Source organism: Trypanosoma theileri (assembly GCF_002087225.1).
Source record: "Trypanosoma theileri isolate Edinburgh chromosome Unknown TM35_Tth_11_V1, whole genome shotgun sequence".
In the NCBI taxonomy this organism is placed as follows: domain Eukaryota; phylum Euglenozoa; class Kinetoplastea; order Trypanosomatida; family Trypanosomatidae; genus Trypanosoma; species Trypanosoma theileri.
The window spans coordinates 423,423-444,184 of record NW_021639853.1 but is presented as its reverse complement, the minus strand read 5'-3'; the positions used below and the strand labels follow the sequence as shown (position 1 = coordinate 444,184).

General features: G+C 38.5%; 9 protein-coding genes across 9 annotated transcripts; all 9 read right to left on the bottom strand.

Annotated features, from left to right (window-relative positions):
* Positions 1-1,153: 1,153 nt before the first annotated feature.
* TM35_000112930 (uncharacterized protein) lies at positions 1,154-3,472 on the bottom strand (the record flags this gene model as incomplete). The annotated part of the gene is made up of 1 exon (XM_029025002.1): positions 1,154-3,472. One exon carries the CDS (start codon positions 3,470-3,472, stop codon positions 1,154-1,156), a length of 2,319 nt encoding a protein of 772 aa, XP_028883825.1.
* Positions 3,473-5,279: 1,807 nt separating this feature from the next.
* Positions 5,280-6,506, bottom strand: TM35_000112920 (zinc finger, MYND-type containing 10; the record flags this gene model as incomplete). The annotated part of the gene is made up of 1 exon (XM_029025001.1): positions 5,280-6,506. One exon carries the CDS (start codon positions 6,504-6,506, stop codon positions 5,280-5,282), a length of 1,227 nt encoding a protein of 408 aa, XP_028883824.1.
* Positions 6,507-7,038: 532 nt separating this feature from the next.
* Positions 7,039-7,968, bottom strand: TM35_000112910 (putative protein kinase; the record flags this gene model as incomplete). The annotated part of the gene is made up of 1 exon (XM_029025000.1): positions 7,039-7,968. One exon carries the CDS (start codon positions 7,966-7,968, stop codon positions 7,039-7,041), a length of 930 nt encoding a protein of 309 aa, XP_028883823.1.
* Positions 7,969-8,429: 461 nt separating this feature from the next.
* TM35_000112900 (putative DNA repair protein RAD50) lies at positions 8,430-12,506 on the bottom strand (the record flags this gene model as incomplete). The annotated part of the gene is made up of 1 exon (XM_029024999.1): positions 8,430-12,506. The coding sequence occupies one exon, from the start codon at positions 12,504-12,506 to the stop codon at positions 8,430-8,432; it is 4,077 nt and encodes a 1,358-aa protein (XP_028883822.1).
* Positions 12,507-12,938: 432 nt separating this feature from the next.
* TM35_000112890 (ribosomal protein S26) lies at positions 12,939-13,277 on the bottom strand (the record flags this gene model as incomplete). Its single annotated transcript, XM_029024998.1, has 1 exon — positions 12,939-13,277. The coding sequence occupies one exon, from the start codon at positions 13,275-13,277 to the stop codon at positions 12,939-12,941; it is 339 nt and encodes a 112-aa protein (XP_028883821.1).
* An 867-nt stretch (positions 13,278-14,144) lies between these two features.
* TM35_000112880 (Rad51) lies at positions 14,145-15,275 on the bottom strand (the record flags this gene model as incomplete). Its single annotated transcript, XM_029024997.1, has 1 exon — positions 14,145-15,275. The coding sequence occupies one exon, from the start codon at positions 15,273-15,275 to the stop codon at positions 14,145-14,147; it is 1,131 nt and encodes a 376-aa protein (XP_028883820.1).
* Positions 15,276-16,499: 1,224 nt separating this feature from the next.
* Positions 16,500-17,009, bottom strand: TM35_000112870 (cupin; the record flags this gene model as incomplete). The annotated part of the gene is made up of 1 exon (XM_029024996.1): positions 16,500-17,009. The coding sequence occupies one exon, from the start codon at positions 17,007-17,009 to the stop codon at positions 16,500-16,502; it is 510 nt and encodes a 169-aa protein (XP_028883819.1).
* Positions 17,010-17,662: 653 nt separating this feature from the next.
* On the bottom strand, positions 17,663-18,511 carry TM35_000112860 (uncharacterized protein; the record flags this gene model as incomplete). The annotated part of the gene is made up of 1 exon (XM_029024995.1): positions 17,663-18,511. The coding sequence occupies one exon, from the start codon at positions 18,509-18,511 to the stop codon at positions 17,663-17,665; it is 849 nt and encodes a 282-aa protein (XP_028883818.1).
* Positions 18,512-18,823: 312 nt separating this feature from the next.
* Positions 18,824-19,792, bottom strand: TM35_000112850 (uncharacterized protein; the record flags this gene model as incomplete). Its single annotated transcript, XM_029024994.1, has 1 exon — positions 18,824-19,792. The coding sequence occupies one exon, from the start codon at positions 19,790-19,792 to the stop codon at positions 18,824-18,826; it is 969 nt and encodes a 322-aa protein (XP_028883817.1).
* Positions 19,793-20,762: the final 970 nt, after the last annotated feature.

Genomic DNA, 20,762 nt, shown 5'->3' with positions numbered 1-20,762 from the left:
TATATATATATATATATATAGATGCTTTTTCCCCCTAGAGGGCGATGTATATACCGTCATGCACTCACAAACACACAGACACACAATCGGACAATAATAATACCAAAAAGAGTAAAAAAGAAAAAAAGCACTAGCAAGCATTAACAAGCAAGCATCCGCAGTATCATTTATAATAATAGTAATAATAGTAAAAGTAATAATAATAATCGTAGGAATAGTGAAAATAGCAGAAATAAAACCGTTTACAGTTAGAAACAAGCAAAAAAAAAAAAAAAGAGTACATGGGGAAACGAAATTAATAATAATAAAATGGAAATGATATCATAAAAAAGGGAATACTGTATACTCAGCGCGGCTAACCCCATACATTGTCCATAATAAGAGAAAGAGAAAAAAAAAGGGAAATAAATAAAAGAAAAGATTTAAAAACAAGATTGTTAAAATAGAATAATGAACAGTGACAACCACAGAAAAAAAAAGGAGAAAGAAAGAAAAAGAGAGAGGTGAGGAAAAAGGAAAGAGAGGTGCAGTGATCAAATGGGGATAAATAATAATAATAATAAAGAAAAACAAAAAGATCAAAAGAAATCAAAAGAAGAAAAAAAAAAAGACGTTTCTGCACACACTTTATTATCCTTCCTTTCCCTTTGTCTTTGTATCTCTCTTTCTCTCCCCTCTGGAAATGCATCTTCGCTACCCAAAGTCCTAATATTTCAACCTATTCCCTATTGTCACTTTGGTCTTTTTTTTTCGTTTGTTTTTTTTTTTTTTCTTTTTTTTTTCTTTTTATTTCTTAGTCACTCTTGAATACATAATTATTCTTTTTTTTTTAACTTTTCTTGTTTTCTCTCTTTATTTCTTTACTATTTTTTTGTTTCGTTTTCGCTTCATTTTTATTTTTATTTTTCTTCTTCATTGCATGTATACATATATATATATATACTGTTTTTATTGTCCTTGTTTTATTTCTTTCCATTCACCCTTTTTTTTTCCTTCTAAAGTTCCCAGTAAGAAACCACATTAAAAAAGGGAAGAAAAGAAGTAAAACGAACAAAGAACGTACACATTCACATACAATCATATGAGAGAAAGGGAGAGTTAGAGAGAGGAAATAAATAGATAAATAGATATATATATATATATTGGCTACTCGCTATGTAATGAATGCATTCACAGCACGGTCGGCCAGTAGTTGTTCGCCACTGCTTACATTCTCTGTCACTGTAATGTGAATAACAGCGGCAGACTCTAGCGTAGACCGCACACGCAAATTATACCGCGGCAATTCCTCCTCCTCCTCCACACCACTTCCCTGTTGTTTCTTTTGTTGATGTTGTGATTGCCGTGGGGGTTGAAAAGTCAAGGCAAAGACCTCAAACAACGCCATGTACTCAAAGTAACCCGCAACGGACTCCGCTGGAGTGGCGACCATTTTCTCCAACTGCGCCACCCGCGACTCCGCGACTGAACTCTCCGCACTCACAACTTCTCCCCCCGCTGCCGTTCCACTCTCTCCAGCACTGTAGTTTGGTGGAGTGGTGGTACTTTCAAAGCCCCGCATTTTAAATAAGGCGAGATAACTCTCCGCCTTTTGTTGAATATGCGGCCAGAGAGAAATACGCACACGTACACTATTATATCGCACAAGTTCATAGCAGTGAAGAAAAAAGGTAAAAGTAAGGTGTTCTTGTTCTTCTTTACTAAAACATTCTTGTAATACACTGTATACAGGGGTAAGAATTTTACCACTAATAACCTTTTCTGTTAAATTCGTACTGTGTCTTTTAAAACATCCACGGTGTTGTTTATCCTCATGTGGTAACATCCACTCATACATTTGAACCGCATCTACTAATGAACGTCCATTACTCACAATACATGCTAACATTCGACAGGCCACCAATACACGAGAAACAGCAATATCAATAGCGTCTTGTACAATATGAGGATTACTCGTTGAATGACCACAATGACTTGCGGAGATACTCGACTGTCGTCTTCTATTTTCACTTAATTTATGATCATCCACAATACTTTTTAAAAGAGTGGGGAATCGACGAAATGCATCAGACCATTTCCCATTTGTTTTACATTCCACCCAATGATGTGATGCCCATGCCTTAGTACGACACGTTTCTGAGCAATAAACAACTCCACAACGACCATTACATTCTACTATACTAGGATTATTGTACATTTTTGTAAAAAGTGAGGGTTGTAGTTCTGGAAGCCCCGCACAGAAGTCTTCTATTCGAGTTAAAGGACGATGACAACGACCACAAATACGTAGTGGTTTCTTACTACTACCAGTAATATCATTATCATCAATACCGGATCCACCTAATAAAGCTACTACATTTGTGGTTTCCGTCCATGCCATTTCACATGCTACTAAACCTTTTTTTGCAAGAAGAATTACATTCATAGTTTCTCTATCTAATGTAACAGAGGCCACTCTTCGATGTTCAATTTTAGAGGCATATAACATCATTACAGAGTCACTCTTAATAAGAAACTTAATTATCTCACTATTAGGTTCAATTTCAAGCGCCTTTTCATAATAGGATCGCGCTTCTTCATATTTTTTCATACTTCTTAACGTATTGCCAGCCCGTACATATCCCAAAATACTCTGAGGTCTTAATTCAATAACACGTGTTGCATCATTAAAAGCAGCCTCTGTATTATGTAATCCTAAGAATGCTACAGAACGATTTGAAAAAACCTTAACACCACCATCAGTAGCATATCTTAATGCTTTCGTATAATAATAAACGGAAACTGTATAATTTTCATTATTGAGTGCTTCATAACCCTTTTTCATAGCATAATTATACTTTCTTCGCGACAAACCAGGATTATCCACTCTTGTTCGTTCTGGTTTACCATCTGTATCCACTCCTGGAGATCGACCATTTGATTCTACCAGAGTAACGGCACGTTGAGAAGATCTCTTATTAGACCCTAATGGATCTGTCACACTTATATTCTTTGATCCAGGCTGCAGATGCATTTCCATATCCACCACTTCATCCTCATTCACACTGCCGTACACCTCAAATAGATTATCCCCATCCTTTCCACGTTCCTCACTTGCCATGGTGGGAACACTGACATCCATTTTCTGGTGTGGAATGTACTTCTTAAAGCGCACCTTTGGCTCACTGAGACAGGCACGGTAAAGCGTGCAGCCCACAATCATCTCAGGATCCGCATCGCAGATCACAAAGGTGTAATCGCCCTGATGCCGCACCACCCGCACCGCCCGACGGCCACCAGCGCCGCCGCTGAAGAAATCGTCCATGAACGGCTCCCACAACTCCGCGGTTTGTGCAATGCGGGCGGGGCCAATATCGACAAGCTCCACTTCGCAGCCAATGGGGTATTCCTCTTCAGAGGGCGGTGGTGGGCGATCCTCCGCATCAAAGGCCTCAAATGAGGGGAACTCCAAACAGTCGTCCTCTTCACTCATAACTGGATATACTATACTCTGTTGTGTGGATGGTTGGGTCTTTTTCTTGTTTTTTTTTTCTTTTTTCTTCTTCTTTTTCTCAACAAGAGCAACTGTTTACTTTCCACTACTCTTCTTATAGTCTTTAATGGGGATATTAACCTATTCGAACGCTTTCCTTTTAGTTTGCCTTTCAATAAGATATACTCCTTATTTCGCTGTTGTTGTTGTTTTGTCCTTTTTTTTTTTTTTCTTCTTCAGTGGTTTCTTCACAAGTCTATCTGTGTATTTGTGGGAGTGTGAGAGTGTCTTCCACTTTAGTTCACGCACACCAATTTCTGTGTTGATTCCTTTTTTTTTTGTTTTACTTTTTTGTTTCCTCCCCTTCCTTTGAATGGTCTCACTCCCTCTTTTTTTTTTTCTCTTTTGTATTTCCGCTTTTTGACGTCTTGTCAAATTTACTTCACGCTTTTCTTTTTCCTTTTCACTTTATCGATGGGAGTTTTGGCGCACTTTACCCGAGAAACGCCTGTTGCGCTCTCTATGAATATCCTCCTCTTTACAGTAATTAATACAAACAACACTCCCTTCACCCTTTCTTTTCCCAGATGATAAGTGTCTGTGGATGAGTGAACAGACAGCAAGAAGGAAAAAAAGAATCAATGAAGGAAATGGAAAAGGGGGAAAAAAAGAAAAAAAAAAACAGGGACTAACCAAGAAGCCCTACTGTTTTTCTTCTTTTCTTCTTCTTTCCCTTTTGTTCCCTCTTTTATTATTCTTTTTCTTCCTCTTCTTTACCTGCGGTTGTTCCTAACAACACACAAGGTAAACAGATGGTAGGGTGAGGGGAAGTTATGTGTGTTTGTATGCACACAGAGGGGGAAAAATAGAAAGAGAGAAAGAGATGTGGGGGAGGGAAGGACTCCTTCGCAAGTATTTGCTGTTACTGCTACTTCTTCCTACATTTAATGTGAAGAAAATAATGAAAAAGAAGAAAAAAGAAGGAAGAGTGTAATGCAAAGAAGTGAAAATTCATTCAATAAACACTAATATCACGAAATATATATATATATATATACGTGCAGAGATATATGCAAATACGTTTCCGTACCTTTTTTATTATTATTATTATTTTTATTATTCTCTCTTGTCAATAGAGTTTTAGTCTGTCATTATAAAATAAAGCAAACAACAACGAAAATAATATCATCTCATCTAAACAAGATCCATAGTAGAAGCAATAAAATGCTGACGCAAGAACAATACGTTCAGATGTAAAACAAAAAACATTTAACTCCATTCAAAACTCAATGGGCATTAAGGTCACTCAAAATAAATCAGTTTGTCAAATAACCAGATATATGAATAGAACTCATTAGAAAGAAAGCATTCATCGTCAAATAAACCTGGAAATAATTGTGGTATTCCTCTTATTCACCCAATTTTACCATGTGTACACACACAAGCAGTCATTCTAACGCAGGTCTTCTACTCCTACTGTGTATCAATTACAAGAACAACAACAACACACACACAGAGACACACATCAAAGAAAAAAAAAAACACTACTTTACTTCTACAAGAGAATAGAAAAAAAAAGAAAAAAAAAATACGAAAGAGTCATTGATAAGACAACAAGAGAAAAAAAGTAAAGAAAACAACAATTATGTCTAAAAAACAAACAAAAAAATCCATAGAAAGGAAAAAGAAAAGAAAAAAAAAAAAGATAAACGCTCCAGAAAGGCGAAAGAAATAGTATTAAACCATACACAAATAACAAAGCTTTTTTTTTTTTTTCTTTTTCTTTTTTACTTCTCTTTTCTTCCCTCTATGCTTTCAGCTTCACTTGAAGTTGCTGTTCCTGTTGTTGCTGCTGCTGTTGTTGCTGTTCTGCAAACATCTCATCAAAGATCCGTGCCATACGCATGGCATCCTCATTTCGCACTCTTGGGTCCTGCAGCATTGCAGTAAATGTAGCGGCGATATCTTCCCAACTGCATTTACGGGCCGACTCCACTGCTGTCATTATACGCGGGACCTGCTCAATAATGAGTGAACTCTTAAACTTCGCCTCTGTTCCACTGGGTGGCTGCAGTAAGGAGAGTTCCTCCAACGCCCGCTGTAGACTTGTGAGGGCTGGAATTTGATCCACCAGAGTGTCATTGAGAAAGCGACGAATACGGAGAATAACTTCCTTTTTACTTTGTGTATATGGATAGCGACGCCGGCATTCCGGATCACATAAGAGTTTATGTAATGAAAACCATGTGTGTGCCTCTGCTGTACAAACCAAAAGGGCATCAGATGATGAGACTTGTTTGAATTCACCATTTGTGTATTTCTGTACAATGCCTGGTCCTCTACGCAGCCATGGTTGCAGCATCACTACTTCTGCAAGACCAAGAACGAGATCGTGTTGAATAAAGACGGCTGTTGATACTGCCAATGGTAATTGGGCAAGACGATCAATAATAAACCACAATACAGAGAGAGAAGTCATTGCACGTTGTATACGTTGTTGGTGGAGTTGTCGTTCTACATGTTGTTGTGGACTTTCCTCTTGTATTTCTTCTGCTGTGGGTGGTGTGATGATCTTGTTGAGATCCTTCTCTGCAAAGAGTCTAGAGACTTGTCGCCAGCAGTAACTCAGCAACTCCAATACATCCTCATCTAAAGCCTCTACAACCTCCTCATGAAAGGCAATACACTCAAATAGATTTAATAGTACCATTTCATAGTACACATACATATACATCGCCGTGGGATTTTGGGCTACGACGTCCATTACTAAAGGCAATACACGTTGACGCCATACTTCCATGACCAGTAATTCATGTAAAAGAACTGGAAGTTTCTCATGTTCTATAAGGAATGCTTTTACGGTATCATCTTTCTTTTGTACGGCATTACTGTGTGTACACATATTAAGTCGTTCAATGGCCTCTCGTTGTTCTTTCCATTCTGCAGTGCCAACACGTTCAATGGGAATTGGCTTTAACTGCTGAACCAATATCTCCACTTCAGAAGGAGAAAGTGTACTTCCAGAGAACTCCATCGTGTGTAACTACTTTTATTTATTTATATATTTCTTCTTTTTTCCCCTTCTCTCTCTTTCTTTCTTTTTTTCTTTCTCTCTCATAGACACACATACATACATGGTACATATGAAAGTAGATAAATAAAAATAAACAAAAACAAAAACAAAAAGAAAGAAAGAAGAAAAATAATTGTAACAATATTATTTAAATAAAGTAATTATCATTAACAACAACAACAACAAAATAAATTAATAAATAAGAGGATAGGGTAGTTTGAGAAAATTAACCTGGACATTCATTTCTTCACTTGTCATTCTAAACTCTTCAGAGAAACACACAAACAAACAAAAAAAAAGAGCGATGTGTTCCCCTTTTTTCTCTCTAATAACCAACTAAATGTCTTCACATCTATAACAAAAATCTAAGTGAAACACATATACACACACAGAGACAAAGATATATATATATATATATATATAAAACTGAGTAGGGAGATTAAGAAAAATAAATAAAAACATCAACATCAACAATAACAACAACAAGAAAAAATTAGTTTTCTTTTCCACCAGTATTTTCCGCAACACCACGTGTACGTTTGCCAGTAGGCGGCTCTATTCCATTTGGCAAATAATAATACTTGAGTAGAAACGGATGATTTACAACACGATGTAGTCCCAATCGTTTTGTCCCATCTCGTAATAAAAGAGATGAAATTAAATCCTTCGCTTCTGGTGGAATTGTATCTGGAATTGCATACTGCATGGAGTGAATCTTTTTACATATCTGTTCAGTATCTTTACCCACAAAAGGTGTTTTTCCAACCAATAACTCATAGCAGAAAATACCAAGACACCAGAGATCTGCACTCATATCATACGCCTGGCGGCCAACAATTTCTGGTGGGAAATACTCTGGCGTACCACAAGATGTTTTTCGACGATTGTTGGGATCATGTACAGACCATCCAAAGTCTGCGAGTTTAATATTTTGTTTGTGATCCAAGAGAATATTTTCTGGTTTAATATCACGGTGAAGAATATGATGTTGGTGAAGATAAAGAAGTGCCTCTGCGAGTTGGGCCACATACCGTGCGGCGGTGGGAGGTGGAAAACACTTCACCCGATTCAACTCTGTGTAGAGCATCCCATTACTGCAGGGTTCTAGAATAAGATAAATGTCTGTCTCATCAAAAAAGTATCCATATGTGCGTAAGAGATATTTATGCCGGGTATGGAAGGCAATTTCAATTTCCCGTCGTAATTGGGTAACAATGTCAAACTCTGCAAGTTTCTTAATAGATAATTTCTTAATAGCACAGACAAAGTTACAATCACGAACAGAGGCAAGATAAACATCCCCGTAATTGCCTCCTCCAAGTTTGTGCAGCAACTCAAAGTCGGATGCCCGCCAGTCGGATTTGGGTCCTTTCGGGAGTGCAATGAAATCCTCCACAACTTGTCCTCCTTCTGCTTTCTTCATCTCTCACGGTCTCAAATAAACAATAAATAATAATAATAATAATAATAATAATAATAATAATAATAATAATAATAAAAGAAAAAGAAAAGAAACAACAAGAGTGGAGCCGCTTCTCTATACACACACTCAACCACTCTCTCTATTGGTCTTGTTACTTGTAATGGTGATATAGAAAAATAAATAAAGAAAAGAAATGAAAGAAAAAAAAAAAACAATTGAACAGAAACAAATATAAATAAGTAAGGCAATATAATATCATCTCCACTCGAAAGAAATCAAGATTTAAAATAAAAAATGAACATCACATTATTTTAAAGAAATATAACTCTTCTTCTTTTTCACTCTGTCTATGCCTTTGTCGTAGTAAAAACTGACTTTTTTTTTTTTTTTTTTCTACTTTCTCCTTTTCATTCTTTTTTTTTTTTTCTTTTTCGTGTGAAAATTCAAACCCCAGGGCTCTTTTATGCGGCAAATAACTGATCAAAGGTTCTCTCCTCAATAACGGAGAAGGCACCTTCTCTGTCTTTATGTATATAGTAAAAGGTATCCAATGCCTGTCCCCCAAGTGCCCGTACAAACTGTTCATCATGTGTAATGACAATCAGTTGAAAGTGCTTAACACTACGGTGATTATCAATCAGCAGACGTAAAGACTCCGCGAGAGAGCGGGCGTTATCCTCATCAAGGTTTGTTGTTGGTTCATCCAACGCGAGAATACCGCAATCGCAGCAGAAGGCCTCACTAAGTGCGAGTCGAATGAGTACGGCGGCGAGTACTTTCTGCCCAGCGCTGCAGCGGCCCCGCATATCCATCTCGCTGTTTCCCCGCTTCATCACCACACGGTAACTGTAACTGCGGCGTGTAGTTGTGGAGGTGGCATCATCCTCCGAGCGCAGTTCCACGGTGTCGATATCACTTCCCTTATATGTCTGCCGCCAGAGATCCGCGAGAATGTGATTGACTTGTGCAATCTTCTCCTGATGATAAGACTGCACAGCCTTCTCTAGAGCACGGTAATACTTTTCAATATCCGCCACCGCAATCTCTGTCGTCTGCACCCGCAGAAAAGTGGAACGATAACGCTTCTCTACATCTTTATACTTCTCATGTGAGAGTTGACTCTTCAGCCGAACCACATCTTGCAACATTGCCTCCATGTTGCCTTCCTGTTGGGCACGGGAACGTTCTAATTCACTCACTTTACTGCGAATGAGTTCACGAATTCGGGGTACACTCTCACGGGCTACAATATCACTACCAAGCACCTCCTCTACACCAGAGACTTCTTTACGTTTAAGATCCTCAAGTGTTTTTTCAATCTCTTGTAGTCGTGTTTGGTCCTCTGCAATCCATTTGAGTTTCTCAAGTACATCAATCTGTTTTTCCATCTCTGCGGCGTGTTGATACTGTTTATCTACTACAGATCGTGCCTCTTGAATAGCTGCACGTAACTGTTTAACTTCCTCTGATGCTGCGGCACTCGCTACTTCAGCTGTGTGTAATTTTTCACGTGTCCTTAACACTTGCTCACTATGCTGTGATACAATATAATCCCGTACTTTGGGCAAAATATTTGCCAACAAACGAAGTGATTCCTCTATTTTCCCAAGACGGCCTTGTTTTGAAGCATTTTCTGTTTCTTGACGTTCTTGTTGAATTTTATTTAAAAGGTCATAAAAATTATTCAATTGTTTCTGTAGTTCTTCTCTTTTTTTATCAATAGCAGCGATGCGTTCTCTGCAACCATCCGATTCTTTTCGACACCGTACAAGTACTTCCTCCAATTCCCCTTGTCGTATGAGTTTCATCTCTAATTGATAATACTCACCTCTTTTTAAACTAAGTTCATTAGAAGCAGCTTGATCAGATTCACCATCCTCTCGTCGTTGGGCCTCATTTAACAAGACATTAAGACGATATAACTCTGTGTTTGCATTCTCATACTCTGCTGAGAGATCTTCATACGTTCGTGAAGTATCCATCATATTATTATTATTATTATTATTATTATTATTATTATTATTATTTTCCTTCGTAAGAGAAACTGTTTGAATTTCTTTCATGGAATTCTCTCTACGAAGAAGATGTTGTCGAAGAGAATACATTTCTCCCGCAATAGCATTTAAATCTGTTACAATTTGTACAATTTCTTGTACTTTCTTCATTTGACTCTCCATAACTTCTCGTTTACGTTCCACATCTTCTAAGAATGCCTTTTTATTGGCAAGTTCCTCATTTAAAGAAGAAAGTAATTGTCTTAAACCAGGGGCATTGGATAGAATACGTCTCACCTCATGTACGTCTGACTCAATGGATTCAAGACGACGAACTTTCTGTTCGGCCTCTATACTCTCCACTCGTGCCTTTTCAACGTTTTCAGGTGATGCCTGTTGTTGAGCCTTGTTGAGATCCATAAAATTGGCTAACGTCGCCTCATCACAAAACTCCCTATCACACACAGGACACTTTTTCTCTGCTTTTGCTATTTCAACAAAATTAGCATAACACATCTTCATCGCCTCTAATGCGTGACTTCGGTGATTTGCCTTTTGTAGTGTTTCCCGTGCATGTTGAAGAATTGATTCAAATTGATCTAAATCAACACCTTTTCCAAGTATTTCTGTACAAATGGTACGTTTACGTTGAAGTTCTGAGTCATTTCGTAAAATGTCATTCATTAACTGAGATTGTTTCTGTTGTAATACCGCAATTTGACGGTCCAGTTCACCGTATTCAACATGAATCATGCGAAGAGATTCTGTTCGTTGATCACGTAGTTTCTCTGTTAATAAAGACACCTCCGCTAATGCAGCGTTTTCCGTTACATCATACCCAAACGTTAAGAGTGCTGGTATAACGGCTTCTTGAATTTCAATATCTATTTTTTTTCGTTTTTCTTCTATTTGTGTACGAAGTAAATTTATCTCTGCTTCTCCCGTTGAAAGTTGTTTATGTCTGGATAATTGTTGTCGTAACTCAGCAACAAGACGATTTTGTATTTCTAATTTTTGTAATATATCATGTCGTTGTTTGTAGTTTTCACCATTTTTCTTTAATTCTTCTACAGCTTTTACTCGTTCCTCCAAGGTAAGAATTGTTTTTTTCAAATTTTCAAGTTGTAAGGGACTAGCATGAGGTTGAAGTTTACGAAGAGCTTCTTGTGTATCTCTCATACGTTCTTGTATTTGCTTTAATTGTTCTTCCTTCATCTCCTTCTCTTTATTATCCGCATCCATAGTACGAAGTGTAATGATTTGCTCATCTTCCACAAGTTTACACTTGTCATCAATTTCCTTTAACAAAGATTCACGTTCTTGAATGGAATTTTCCAACTCCTTATTCAAATGATCTGTAATGTGTTGTAATGTGGACTCATTTATGATATCATTCTCATTTAATACGAAATCTTTTGCCACATCATTTACTATTTGTCGAAATATCGTACAATTTTGTGCATGTTGTTTCTCTTGTTGTTCAAAAAAGTGAATGGTAGTACGAAGATTGGCAACTTCTTCTTCGTATTTATGCCGTTTCTCCTCTACCTCTTCAAGTAGTTTTGATTTTTGTGATGCTTCCATCTCAAGTTTATTGACGTGATCAGCAAAACCTTTTTTAACTTCTAGAAATTCTTCAAGTGTTTGTGTAGTCAGTGGAAGATTTGCTCTATTAACAGACTGTTGTCTTTCTTCTATACGACCTTGAATAACAGCGGCCTCTCTCGATAAGTTTTCTGCATTTTGTTCTACTGCACTTAAAGCTGTAGCAACACTATGTAGCTTTTTTAATTGTGGTTCCAACGATTTAGCTCTTAACTGAATAGTCTTTATGGATTCTTCCTTTGCTGTGATATCACGTGTCAGTTGTTCTGCCTGATCTCTATGCTCACGTAAAGCCATTAAATTAGCTTCATGTTCTTTTTGCTGACGACGAAATTCTTTACTGTTTTCTCGTAGACGATCCAGTGCTAGTACATACCGTGTCGCTGCAAAGATGTCATCAAATATTTTCTTTACATCCTTTGGTGGTGCCAGTGGCCAATTCCCATCTTCTTGATGACAGAAGATAACATGTTCAAGCACAGCAGGAGATACACCGAGCATCTCTGGAACTGCACGGTCCACATCACTTGCACGGTATGTATTAGAGACCACCTTTCCAGTAGCAGGATCTTGATAAGCCACGGTGTTGTCTAGTGTTGCGAAAGTAGTTTTACTGCGAGTGCGGAGAGCCTGAAAGGAACGTATGACCTGCATAACCTTTCCCCCTCTTCCTGTGAAGAGAAGACGAATTTGTGCTTTGACGTCTGTTTCTCCCATTACTTTTGGGTCGTAGACAAAAGAACTCTTCTCAGACCCACTGCCTGGTGGCATTTGACCTGTGCAGGCATTTAATAGTGCCTCAATGATAGTAGTTTTGCCGGCGCCATTCTTTCCAAGAATGACGGTGAGTGGCTTTTGAAAAACAATTCTCTGTCGGTGGGCGGGATTAGGGTCGAAACTACGCACACCGCTAATCTCAATCTGCTCAATGCTTGTCATTAGACTCCCAATCCTGTGATCCAGAGGACCACAGAAAGAAAGGGAGTGAGAGAGAAAGAGACTAATGTAAAGAAAAAGAAAAAAAGAGAAAAAAAAAAGAGTCAAATGAATGGTATTAGAAAAGAAAGCCAGAGAAAAAGAAAAGAAAGAAAGAGTCCACAGAATACATCTTTACAGTGGATTTGGTTCGCTCTCTCTCTTTCTCTCAAAAGAAATAGAGATATGAGCGGTTGATGTGTGTATGTGTTTTTTTTTTTTTTTTTTTTTTTTTGTTTAAGGAATAAAAAAAAAACAGAAATGAACAAGCGAAGAGTTCACTTTGTGTGTAATCTCACCCTCTCCTCCTATTACACCCAAAGATCCCTCCAAAAAAGAAGCTCACACCTGCGTATGAGAGAAAATGGTACTTGCCAATGTGTACAACTTCCCCACTTACTTACCAGCATTCGGGCGATAAGGCACCTTCGTTGTGTAGCGGCGCTTGCGCTGCTCCACGGGCCTGGCACGCACAGTGCGGCTGTGAATAGCGCACGCAATGCAGTAGCGCTGCTTCATGTACAGCTTTGGCATTGGGAAACCAGCGCCGTAGATGTTAGACGCCTCGGCGACATCGCGGGCGGACGCCTGGTCCAACATGCGGCGCACCACAAAGCGGCGGACGGCCTTATCCTTCGGGGCGAGGCGGCTGCAGTTGAAGCAGTGCACGGGTGTGGTGCGGCCGCGGGAGCTTGGGGGCTTGGAACGTCCGTGATTGCGGCGCTTTGTCGTCATATTTGCTTAGTTGGGGTAGTGGTGTGTTGGTTAAACGATTAGGCCTTTGCCCTTTGTTCTTATTAACTCTCAAGCGGCTGTTCGCTTCTTTCGCTGTGGGTGTGTGGAGTCAATAAACAATAAAGAAAGAAAGAAAGAGAAAGAAAGAGAAAAAAGTATATACGTCAAATAAGGAAATAATTATAATTATATATATATATATATATATATATTTGCAATGAGTAGTAGTAATAATAATACTAATAGTGGCTTTAAACTGGGAAGGAGCCAAGAAAGCCATAAGACCCACATGCTAAACTCACTTATAACCCACTTATCGCCTGTTGTTGTGTTAGTAAAACACACAGACAACTCTCCCTGGCTCCCTAACTCATAATTACACAGCGTAAATGGGAGCAATGTAACAATAATGAAAAACAAAGGGTGGGGGGAAAAAAAATGAAGCTAATTCTGTACTTCTAAGAACCAAGCCTCGTGCTTGCCGCGAGAGCACCCTGGCAACTCTACTTTCTCTCGCACTTACTACGTGCAAGCTCTCTCGTTTCTAAACTAATTCTTGTGTTTGTTTTTTCGCCTTTTTTTTTGTTTTTGTTTCCTCATAATTCCTCTTTTCTTTTTTTGTTTTAGTATGTGTGTACGGGCTTCCGAGAAACGAAAGATCCATAAAATAATCAACAGGTTTAACTAGTTAAAGATAGATATAGATATAGATATAGATATATATATGGAGAAATCATAAACACTAAAATAAAACGAAACAAAAAAAAAAAAAAAAACGTACACCCTTTCCGTTACTCACTCACCCCACACCCAAAATTTCATGCACTCCATCACTCCCCATAAAAGCATATCAGATGTGTGCACTTCTTAATCTCTAGCATCCCCAACACCATCATCGTAAATACCAAATATCGCCTCCGCCTCAGCAAGACAAGGAGAATCATACACTTTCATAATACGTTGTTCTCCTCTTCCTTTGCGAAGACTCAAACGTGTGGTCGATGCGTGTGCCATGATATGACCGCCAATTGGCTTCTTTGCATCTGCTTGGAACATCTGTGCAGATCCATCCACGTTGGCAACGACCTGATTAGTGACGACCACAGCCACACCGTACTCCTCCGCTAAATTGTGAAGTGAGCGAAGAAATTTCCCCAAGTGCATTTGTCTGGCTGCAAGCTCATTTCGACCGCTATAATCCGTACGGTAAAGAGCTGTTGCGGAGTCCACAATAATAATGGCAAAACGATTTTCAGCCATCATAGCAGATGCCTGTAATAATAATTGTTGTTGATGATCTGTATTAAAAGCACGAGCGCAAGCCACATTGGCAAGAACATCTTGTGGATCCAATTTATAACGCTCCGCAACGGCAACAAGTCGTTCTGGTCGAAATGTACCTTCGGTATCAATATAAAGTGCCATTCCCTCCGCCCCACCTTGTGAAATGGGCAATTGGCAAGTTACACAGAGTGTATGGCACAACTGTGTCTTTCCGGTACGAAACTCTCCAAATAACTCTGTGATACTACCAGTTTCAATTCCGCCACCGAGTAATTTATCTACTTCTCGACTTCCTGTAGTGATCATAATAATTTCTTTTCGAGCTTCATGGTAAACAACGGCAGATGTAAAACCCATTGGAACCAACTTTGCACACTCGGACATAATTTTTTCAGCTTTTCCATCACTGATACCCTTCACAGCTAAAATATTCTTTTTGGGTGCATATGCAACAGATTCCACAGTGTAGAAACCAGATTCCATTAATCTTTTAATATCTGAAGAAGCAATACCATAGTTCTCCAGAACTTGAATAACACGAAACCCTCCATTACTGGTACCATCTGCATTTTGTTGCTGTTGTTGTTGTTGTTCATGTTGTTGTTGTTGTTGTTCTTCAGCAGCAGGAATTTCAGTTTGAGAATTTATTATTTCATGAACTTCTTCTTCCTCAATAGTCTTAGAGCGCCTGTTTTTCCTGGAGCGAGTGTTCATAGCTGAAATAACAGAAACAGATATATCTTTTCTTTTACTCTGTTAGCTCTTTTTTCTTTTCTTTTTTGTTTTGTCTACGTGTGGGTGTATGTGTTTGTTTGCTTGCTTGATTGCTCCGGGTGATTTCTCACTCAGCTGTACCTTTCTCTTTTTATCCCTCCCTCTTTCTTTCTTTCTCTCTCTCTCTCTCTGCCCTGCTCTTGCTAAGAAGAAGAGCAATGAGGGAAGAAATGCAAGGCAGTATATATTGGGCGTAAACAAATTGTAGTTATTACCTCAACCGTATAAACACAGGGTCGTTTACAGAAAAGAAGGGAACCAACAAACACGTTACCAAGAAAAATAGATTGGTAAAACACTATATAGTAGAAGAATAAAAAAAAAAATGCAGCAAAATAAAAAAAAAAAAGAGAAAAGAAGCATGGAAAGAAAAAAGGAAGAAAGAAATATACTGTTATACCCAACCAAAACCCATTCTACTTTTCTTTTTTTTTCCTTTATTCTTCTTTTGTATTTGAGTTAACTTAGTAAATACGTTCCATACCGGAGTACAGCTGGCCACACTTTTTGCACTTTCCTCCTGTTGCACATTTCATAGCGCACCTCGCACAGAAAAGTGGATGTTTGCAGGTATTTGCGCAATACGTTATCGGCTCCGTGTGGCACTTTAAGCAAACCTCGTCAAACTCTTCACTGAGATTTACGTCTGACATTGAGGGAAATATACACCTGAGCTCTTACAAGTGATAATGTAATATATATATATATATATATATATATATATATATCCTTTATACGCTCACAATGATGTTCGGTACTATTGCTGTTTGTTTATTTGTTTGTCGCTTCTTTTTTGCTATGTCCTTAAGATTTATCTTTTTTTTGCTCTTTTTGTTTTCAAATACAGATAACGAGAAAACTTTAGTGAGAAGATCATTTTTTAAAAAAAAAATATATATATATATATATATATATATATATTTATTTATTTATTTTTAAAACTTGTCAACGTATTTACAACTATCAAAGCACCAAAGAAATATATTCAAAAGATATATTAAAAGAAATATTAATATCAACATGTCTACTAACATCAACATCTAATTATTATACGCCAACATCCACAAAGCGTGGCGCTATCCACACTAAAGAAAAATAATAATAATAATAATAAAAACAATCATACCCTGGCTAAAACAGCACTTTATTTAATAACGTTCTCATTCAAGAGGGAATCTTATCATATGCAAGCTTGTTAATAATAGCATCATGATTCGGATACTGAGAGATAAGCTCACTCTTTGTGAAGAGCTCAAAATCTCTGTAATCAAACCCAGGGGAGCACATACAGCTCACCACTGAAAAACTTCCCTCAACCTCAACACTTGAACCAAAAATAACATTTTTCGGAACAACTGCCTGTAAAACCTCACCATTATCGATATTAGGACCCACCAAAATTTTTTCATACACACCATCTGGGTGAAGTACATGAACTGTCAATGGGGATCCGGCGTGATAATACCACACTTCATCAGACTGAATGCGATGGAAGTGAGATGGGTTATTGTGTGTTAGTAAAAAGTAGATGCTAGTGTAATAAAATCGAGCACCTCTGGGTGTCTCCATCGTTGTGTCTGAGCGAAGAACTTCTTTGAAATACCCACCCTCTTTGTGAGCGGTGAGATTCAGATTCTTTACCCAGTAATCCATATTCTTATCCGTGTTACCCATTCTTTCTTATTCTTATTTGTATACCTAAAGAAGGTGAAAAGAAAAATACCAGTGAAAACACAACGACTATGATGTGAAACCCACACTAATGGGAGAGAGAGAGAGAGAAAGAAAGTAAAACAAAAAAAAAAAAGGAAAAGGGAATAAAAAGAAAAGAAGGCAATAAAAAAAAAAAAAATAATAACAAAAACAAACAACAGGTTTTTCCAGAAAACCACCGTGTTCATGTATAATTTTTTTTTTCTTTTTTTTTACTGACGCAATGAAAATATTCTTGCCAAGAGGGTAGTGTTTAGAGAGAAGGAAAAGAACATCACTAATACGCACGTCGTCACCGAGGTGGGGGGTACAGAAAAAAAATAAGGAGGTGTCTGTCCAAACTCTAATTATTGTTGCTATTCATAGAGGTAATGTTTTCCTCCCTTATTCTGCAGCATGTCTCATCATTATTTTTTTTTTTTTTTTTTTATTTATTTACAGAAATGAAGTGATTGTGCTTTTTCATTATTTGCTTCTATTTTTTTGGTTGTTGTTCTTCTTTTTCTTCTTTTGCTTCTGCTGAGTTTTATTCTTGTTGTTGTTTGGTTCTCCCTTCCTTTTTTTTCTTTTTCTCGTTTCATATGAGACTCTACATTTCCCCACCCCCTTACCTCTCAATTCAGTGAAGCATGATATGCACGTCGTTTCAAATCCATTATGTGACGTTCTTTAGCCTTTTTTCTGTATTCCTCCAGTAGATCATCAAAACGACGTCTGTCAGCATTACAATCTACCGCCAGAAGTTTTTTTGCAATATCTTCACATTGTTTATCTAGCGTTAGAACATCAGCTGCAAATGTTTTTGCGAGAGCCTCAGGGGAACTAACAGCATCTAATAGTGGTGTTGAAGCTTGTAGTTTTTTCAAAACAGATAATTGGGCATCAAGACGTTGTTGCAAATCATCCACTTCTTTTCGTAGACCTTCCACTTCTGGTTCCAAGGTTAAATTCTCTTTTGCAACCCGTTCAATATCATCAATTGTCTGTCCACTCGCATCACGAATACTTTTAAGAAAAGGAAGCTGGTACGCATAGGACTCCAAACAATTTGGATTAGATATAATATCCTCTAACATAGAATCCGATAATGCCTCAAGTTGATTGGCGATTTGTTCCATTGACGGTGGGGCAGCGCTTCCCCACAAATTTGCAAGATTACTAAATGCCACCGCAACTGCATCTACTAGTCGTGAGGTTGTTGGATTCCACTCGCCGCTGGTGGAGTTATCCGCCCCCACGGCTGTAATGGGAACCTTGCGGCCGCCAAAGTACGCCACAGTGGGCGGCGTGCGGGGGAACTTACTGTCGAGAGCCACGTAGAGCACAAGTGTATATCCACGATCGGGGTTCATGTGCTCCACCTGCAGAAGTGTCTCTGACGATGTCTGCCGCACAACTCTAACATTTTCAAAATGACGTTTTAACTCTTCAATATGTGCCTGCTGCTGCTGCTGCTGTGACATGACTATTACTGGGAATAGGACACATAGGGAAAGGTGTCAGGAGGGGACCATACAAGCAAGAGAAAAAATGAAAAAGAGAAATAGCAAATAAAGAAAAAAAACACCTATTATAAATATATATATACCACATACAAATAAATATCGATAGAAATCCAAATATTTATTTATTTATTCTTTTTTTTTAGAAATGCTTTTTTCTTCTTCTTTGAGTCTGACATTTGTACGCAAAAAAAAAAAAAAAGAAACACTACAGGTAATGTATATTAATCATACACATCCTCTTCAAATTTCCTCAATTGTCAGGTCATCATATCACTTCGAGACCCTAGCCTTGGCCATCACCTCTGCTCCGGCGCCAGCAACTGCACTAGATTTTTTACTCAATATTTTTTCCCATAATTGTTTCGGTGAGGGTGCCATAAACGGAAGTGTAACACGTACAACAGGCACCACACCATGAGTAGCAACAGCATTATCACCTCTTTCAATTCGTTCACATAAAATATCTACAATAGCATTTAAATCAACACCTTGTAAAAATACATCCATAGATTGATCCTCCTTTGGGTTTATCGGATTGGAGGATGAACTTACTCGCATGCGTCGAGGAAGTGGTAATGTCTCTAAGCGACCTTGATGTTTTGGAAAGAGTCGTATATGATCGTAATTATGAGAACCAGGTATTCCCTTCTTAGTTTGAGAACTAAAATTAGTATTCACTACAAGATGAGCACTGTCATGACGAAGCTGAAGTTCTGTATGGGTCAAGCGCAACTGAAATAAATGACCGGCAGTCCAACGTCTGCGTGCCAGAGAAACAGTCCTTGTGGAAGAAATAGATATCCCCATAGTGGAAGAGCTTAATTCACCTTCTTCATTGCTATTTAAATTATCTAGCTCATCAGCATCAAAAAGAGATCGTTCTAGTTGTTTCTCCTCCTCTATATCGTTAGCACACATTATTGCTACAACTTCTAGAATAACCAAACCAGCATCAACATCTTCAGTAGAAGTGAGATTGCGCACAAATGCACTTGAACCCCAGTTGCAAGTAGACTTCACTCTATTATTATTATTATTATTATTATTATTATTATTATCATCTTTGTTGTTACTACATAAAAGTAGGTATGTCAAACAATAATCCCATAAAGCTTTGTTAAGAAGTTTTTGCAAGTTTATAGTAAAGTTATCTTCTTTGCCATAATTCACCGTTTCACAAAATGCGCCTTTACTCTGTGCCTCAAGAATAGCCTTGTTCTCCTTTTCCAACTCCCGCATGTTGATACTATCGCCATTACCAGCAGCAACATCATGATCACTCTTTCCTAGGGTACGATGTGGCAATTGATACTGCATTGTCCATGGATTTTTATACACCATCAGTTGATTCTCTTTGCTTTTCATAATCCCATCCGCCGCCACGCAGGCGGAGTTCCACGCGCAGCAAACAAATCCCCGCGGGGTGTGCGACTCCGCCGCCCGGCAGCCCCACGACGGGAAGGCGTCCCACAACTCCCGCTGGCCCATCGCCCCGGCCGCTGGCGGCGTTGCCGGTCGCAGGGCGGCGGCCCGGAAGAACTCGTCGACGGCCCTCTCGCCGTCGCTGGCGGCCCCGTCGCCGTCCACGTCGCTCACGCACTCCTCCGCCGCCCGCCGCAGCCGCCGCACCGCCGCCGCCCCCGCCGCCGAGCCGCAGAATCCCAACAGCCCCGCCAGCCCTCACATCCGTCAATGAGAAAGAAGATAGAAAGAAAAAGAAAAGGGAGATGAGGGAGTTGTCGTGAAGGAAAAGGGGAAAGAATGGAAATAATAAATAACACCAAGAAAGAAGATATAAAAGGAAAAATAAAATGGTATCATGAGAGAGTCAGAGTTTTGCCATACAGCACTACCATATAAGAAAAAAAAAAAGTGGGGGAAAAACAGAAGCACACCACATCAGTTCCACGGCTGACTGAAAGAAAAAATGGAACTACCAATGGTTTTTCATGTGTTTTTTTTGTTGTTGTTGTTGTTGTTGTTTAAAATATATACAATATAATTGTTTATAGGAGAGAAAGTTGAGCAACTTCCAAAAATCAAAGAGTAAAATTCAGGGAAACAAAGGAAAATAAATTTAAAAACAGCATACGTTCATTTGAGTACAACTGCCGGAAAAATTGTCTATACTGTATGGCATTTCCATGGAGAAAAAAAAAGAAGTATACAGGAAATGTGCATCCGTGAAAACGGATAAAAAAAAAAAAAA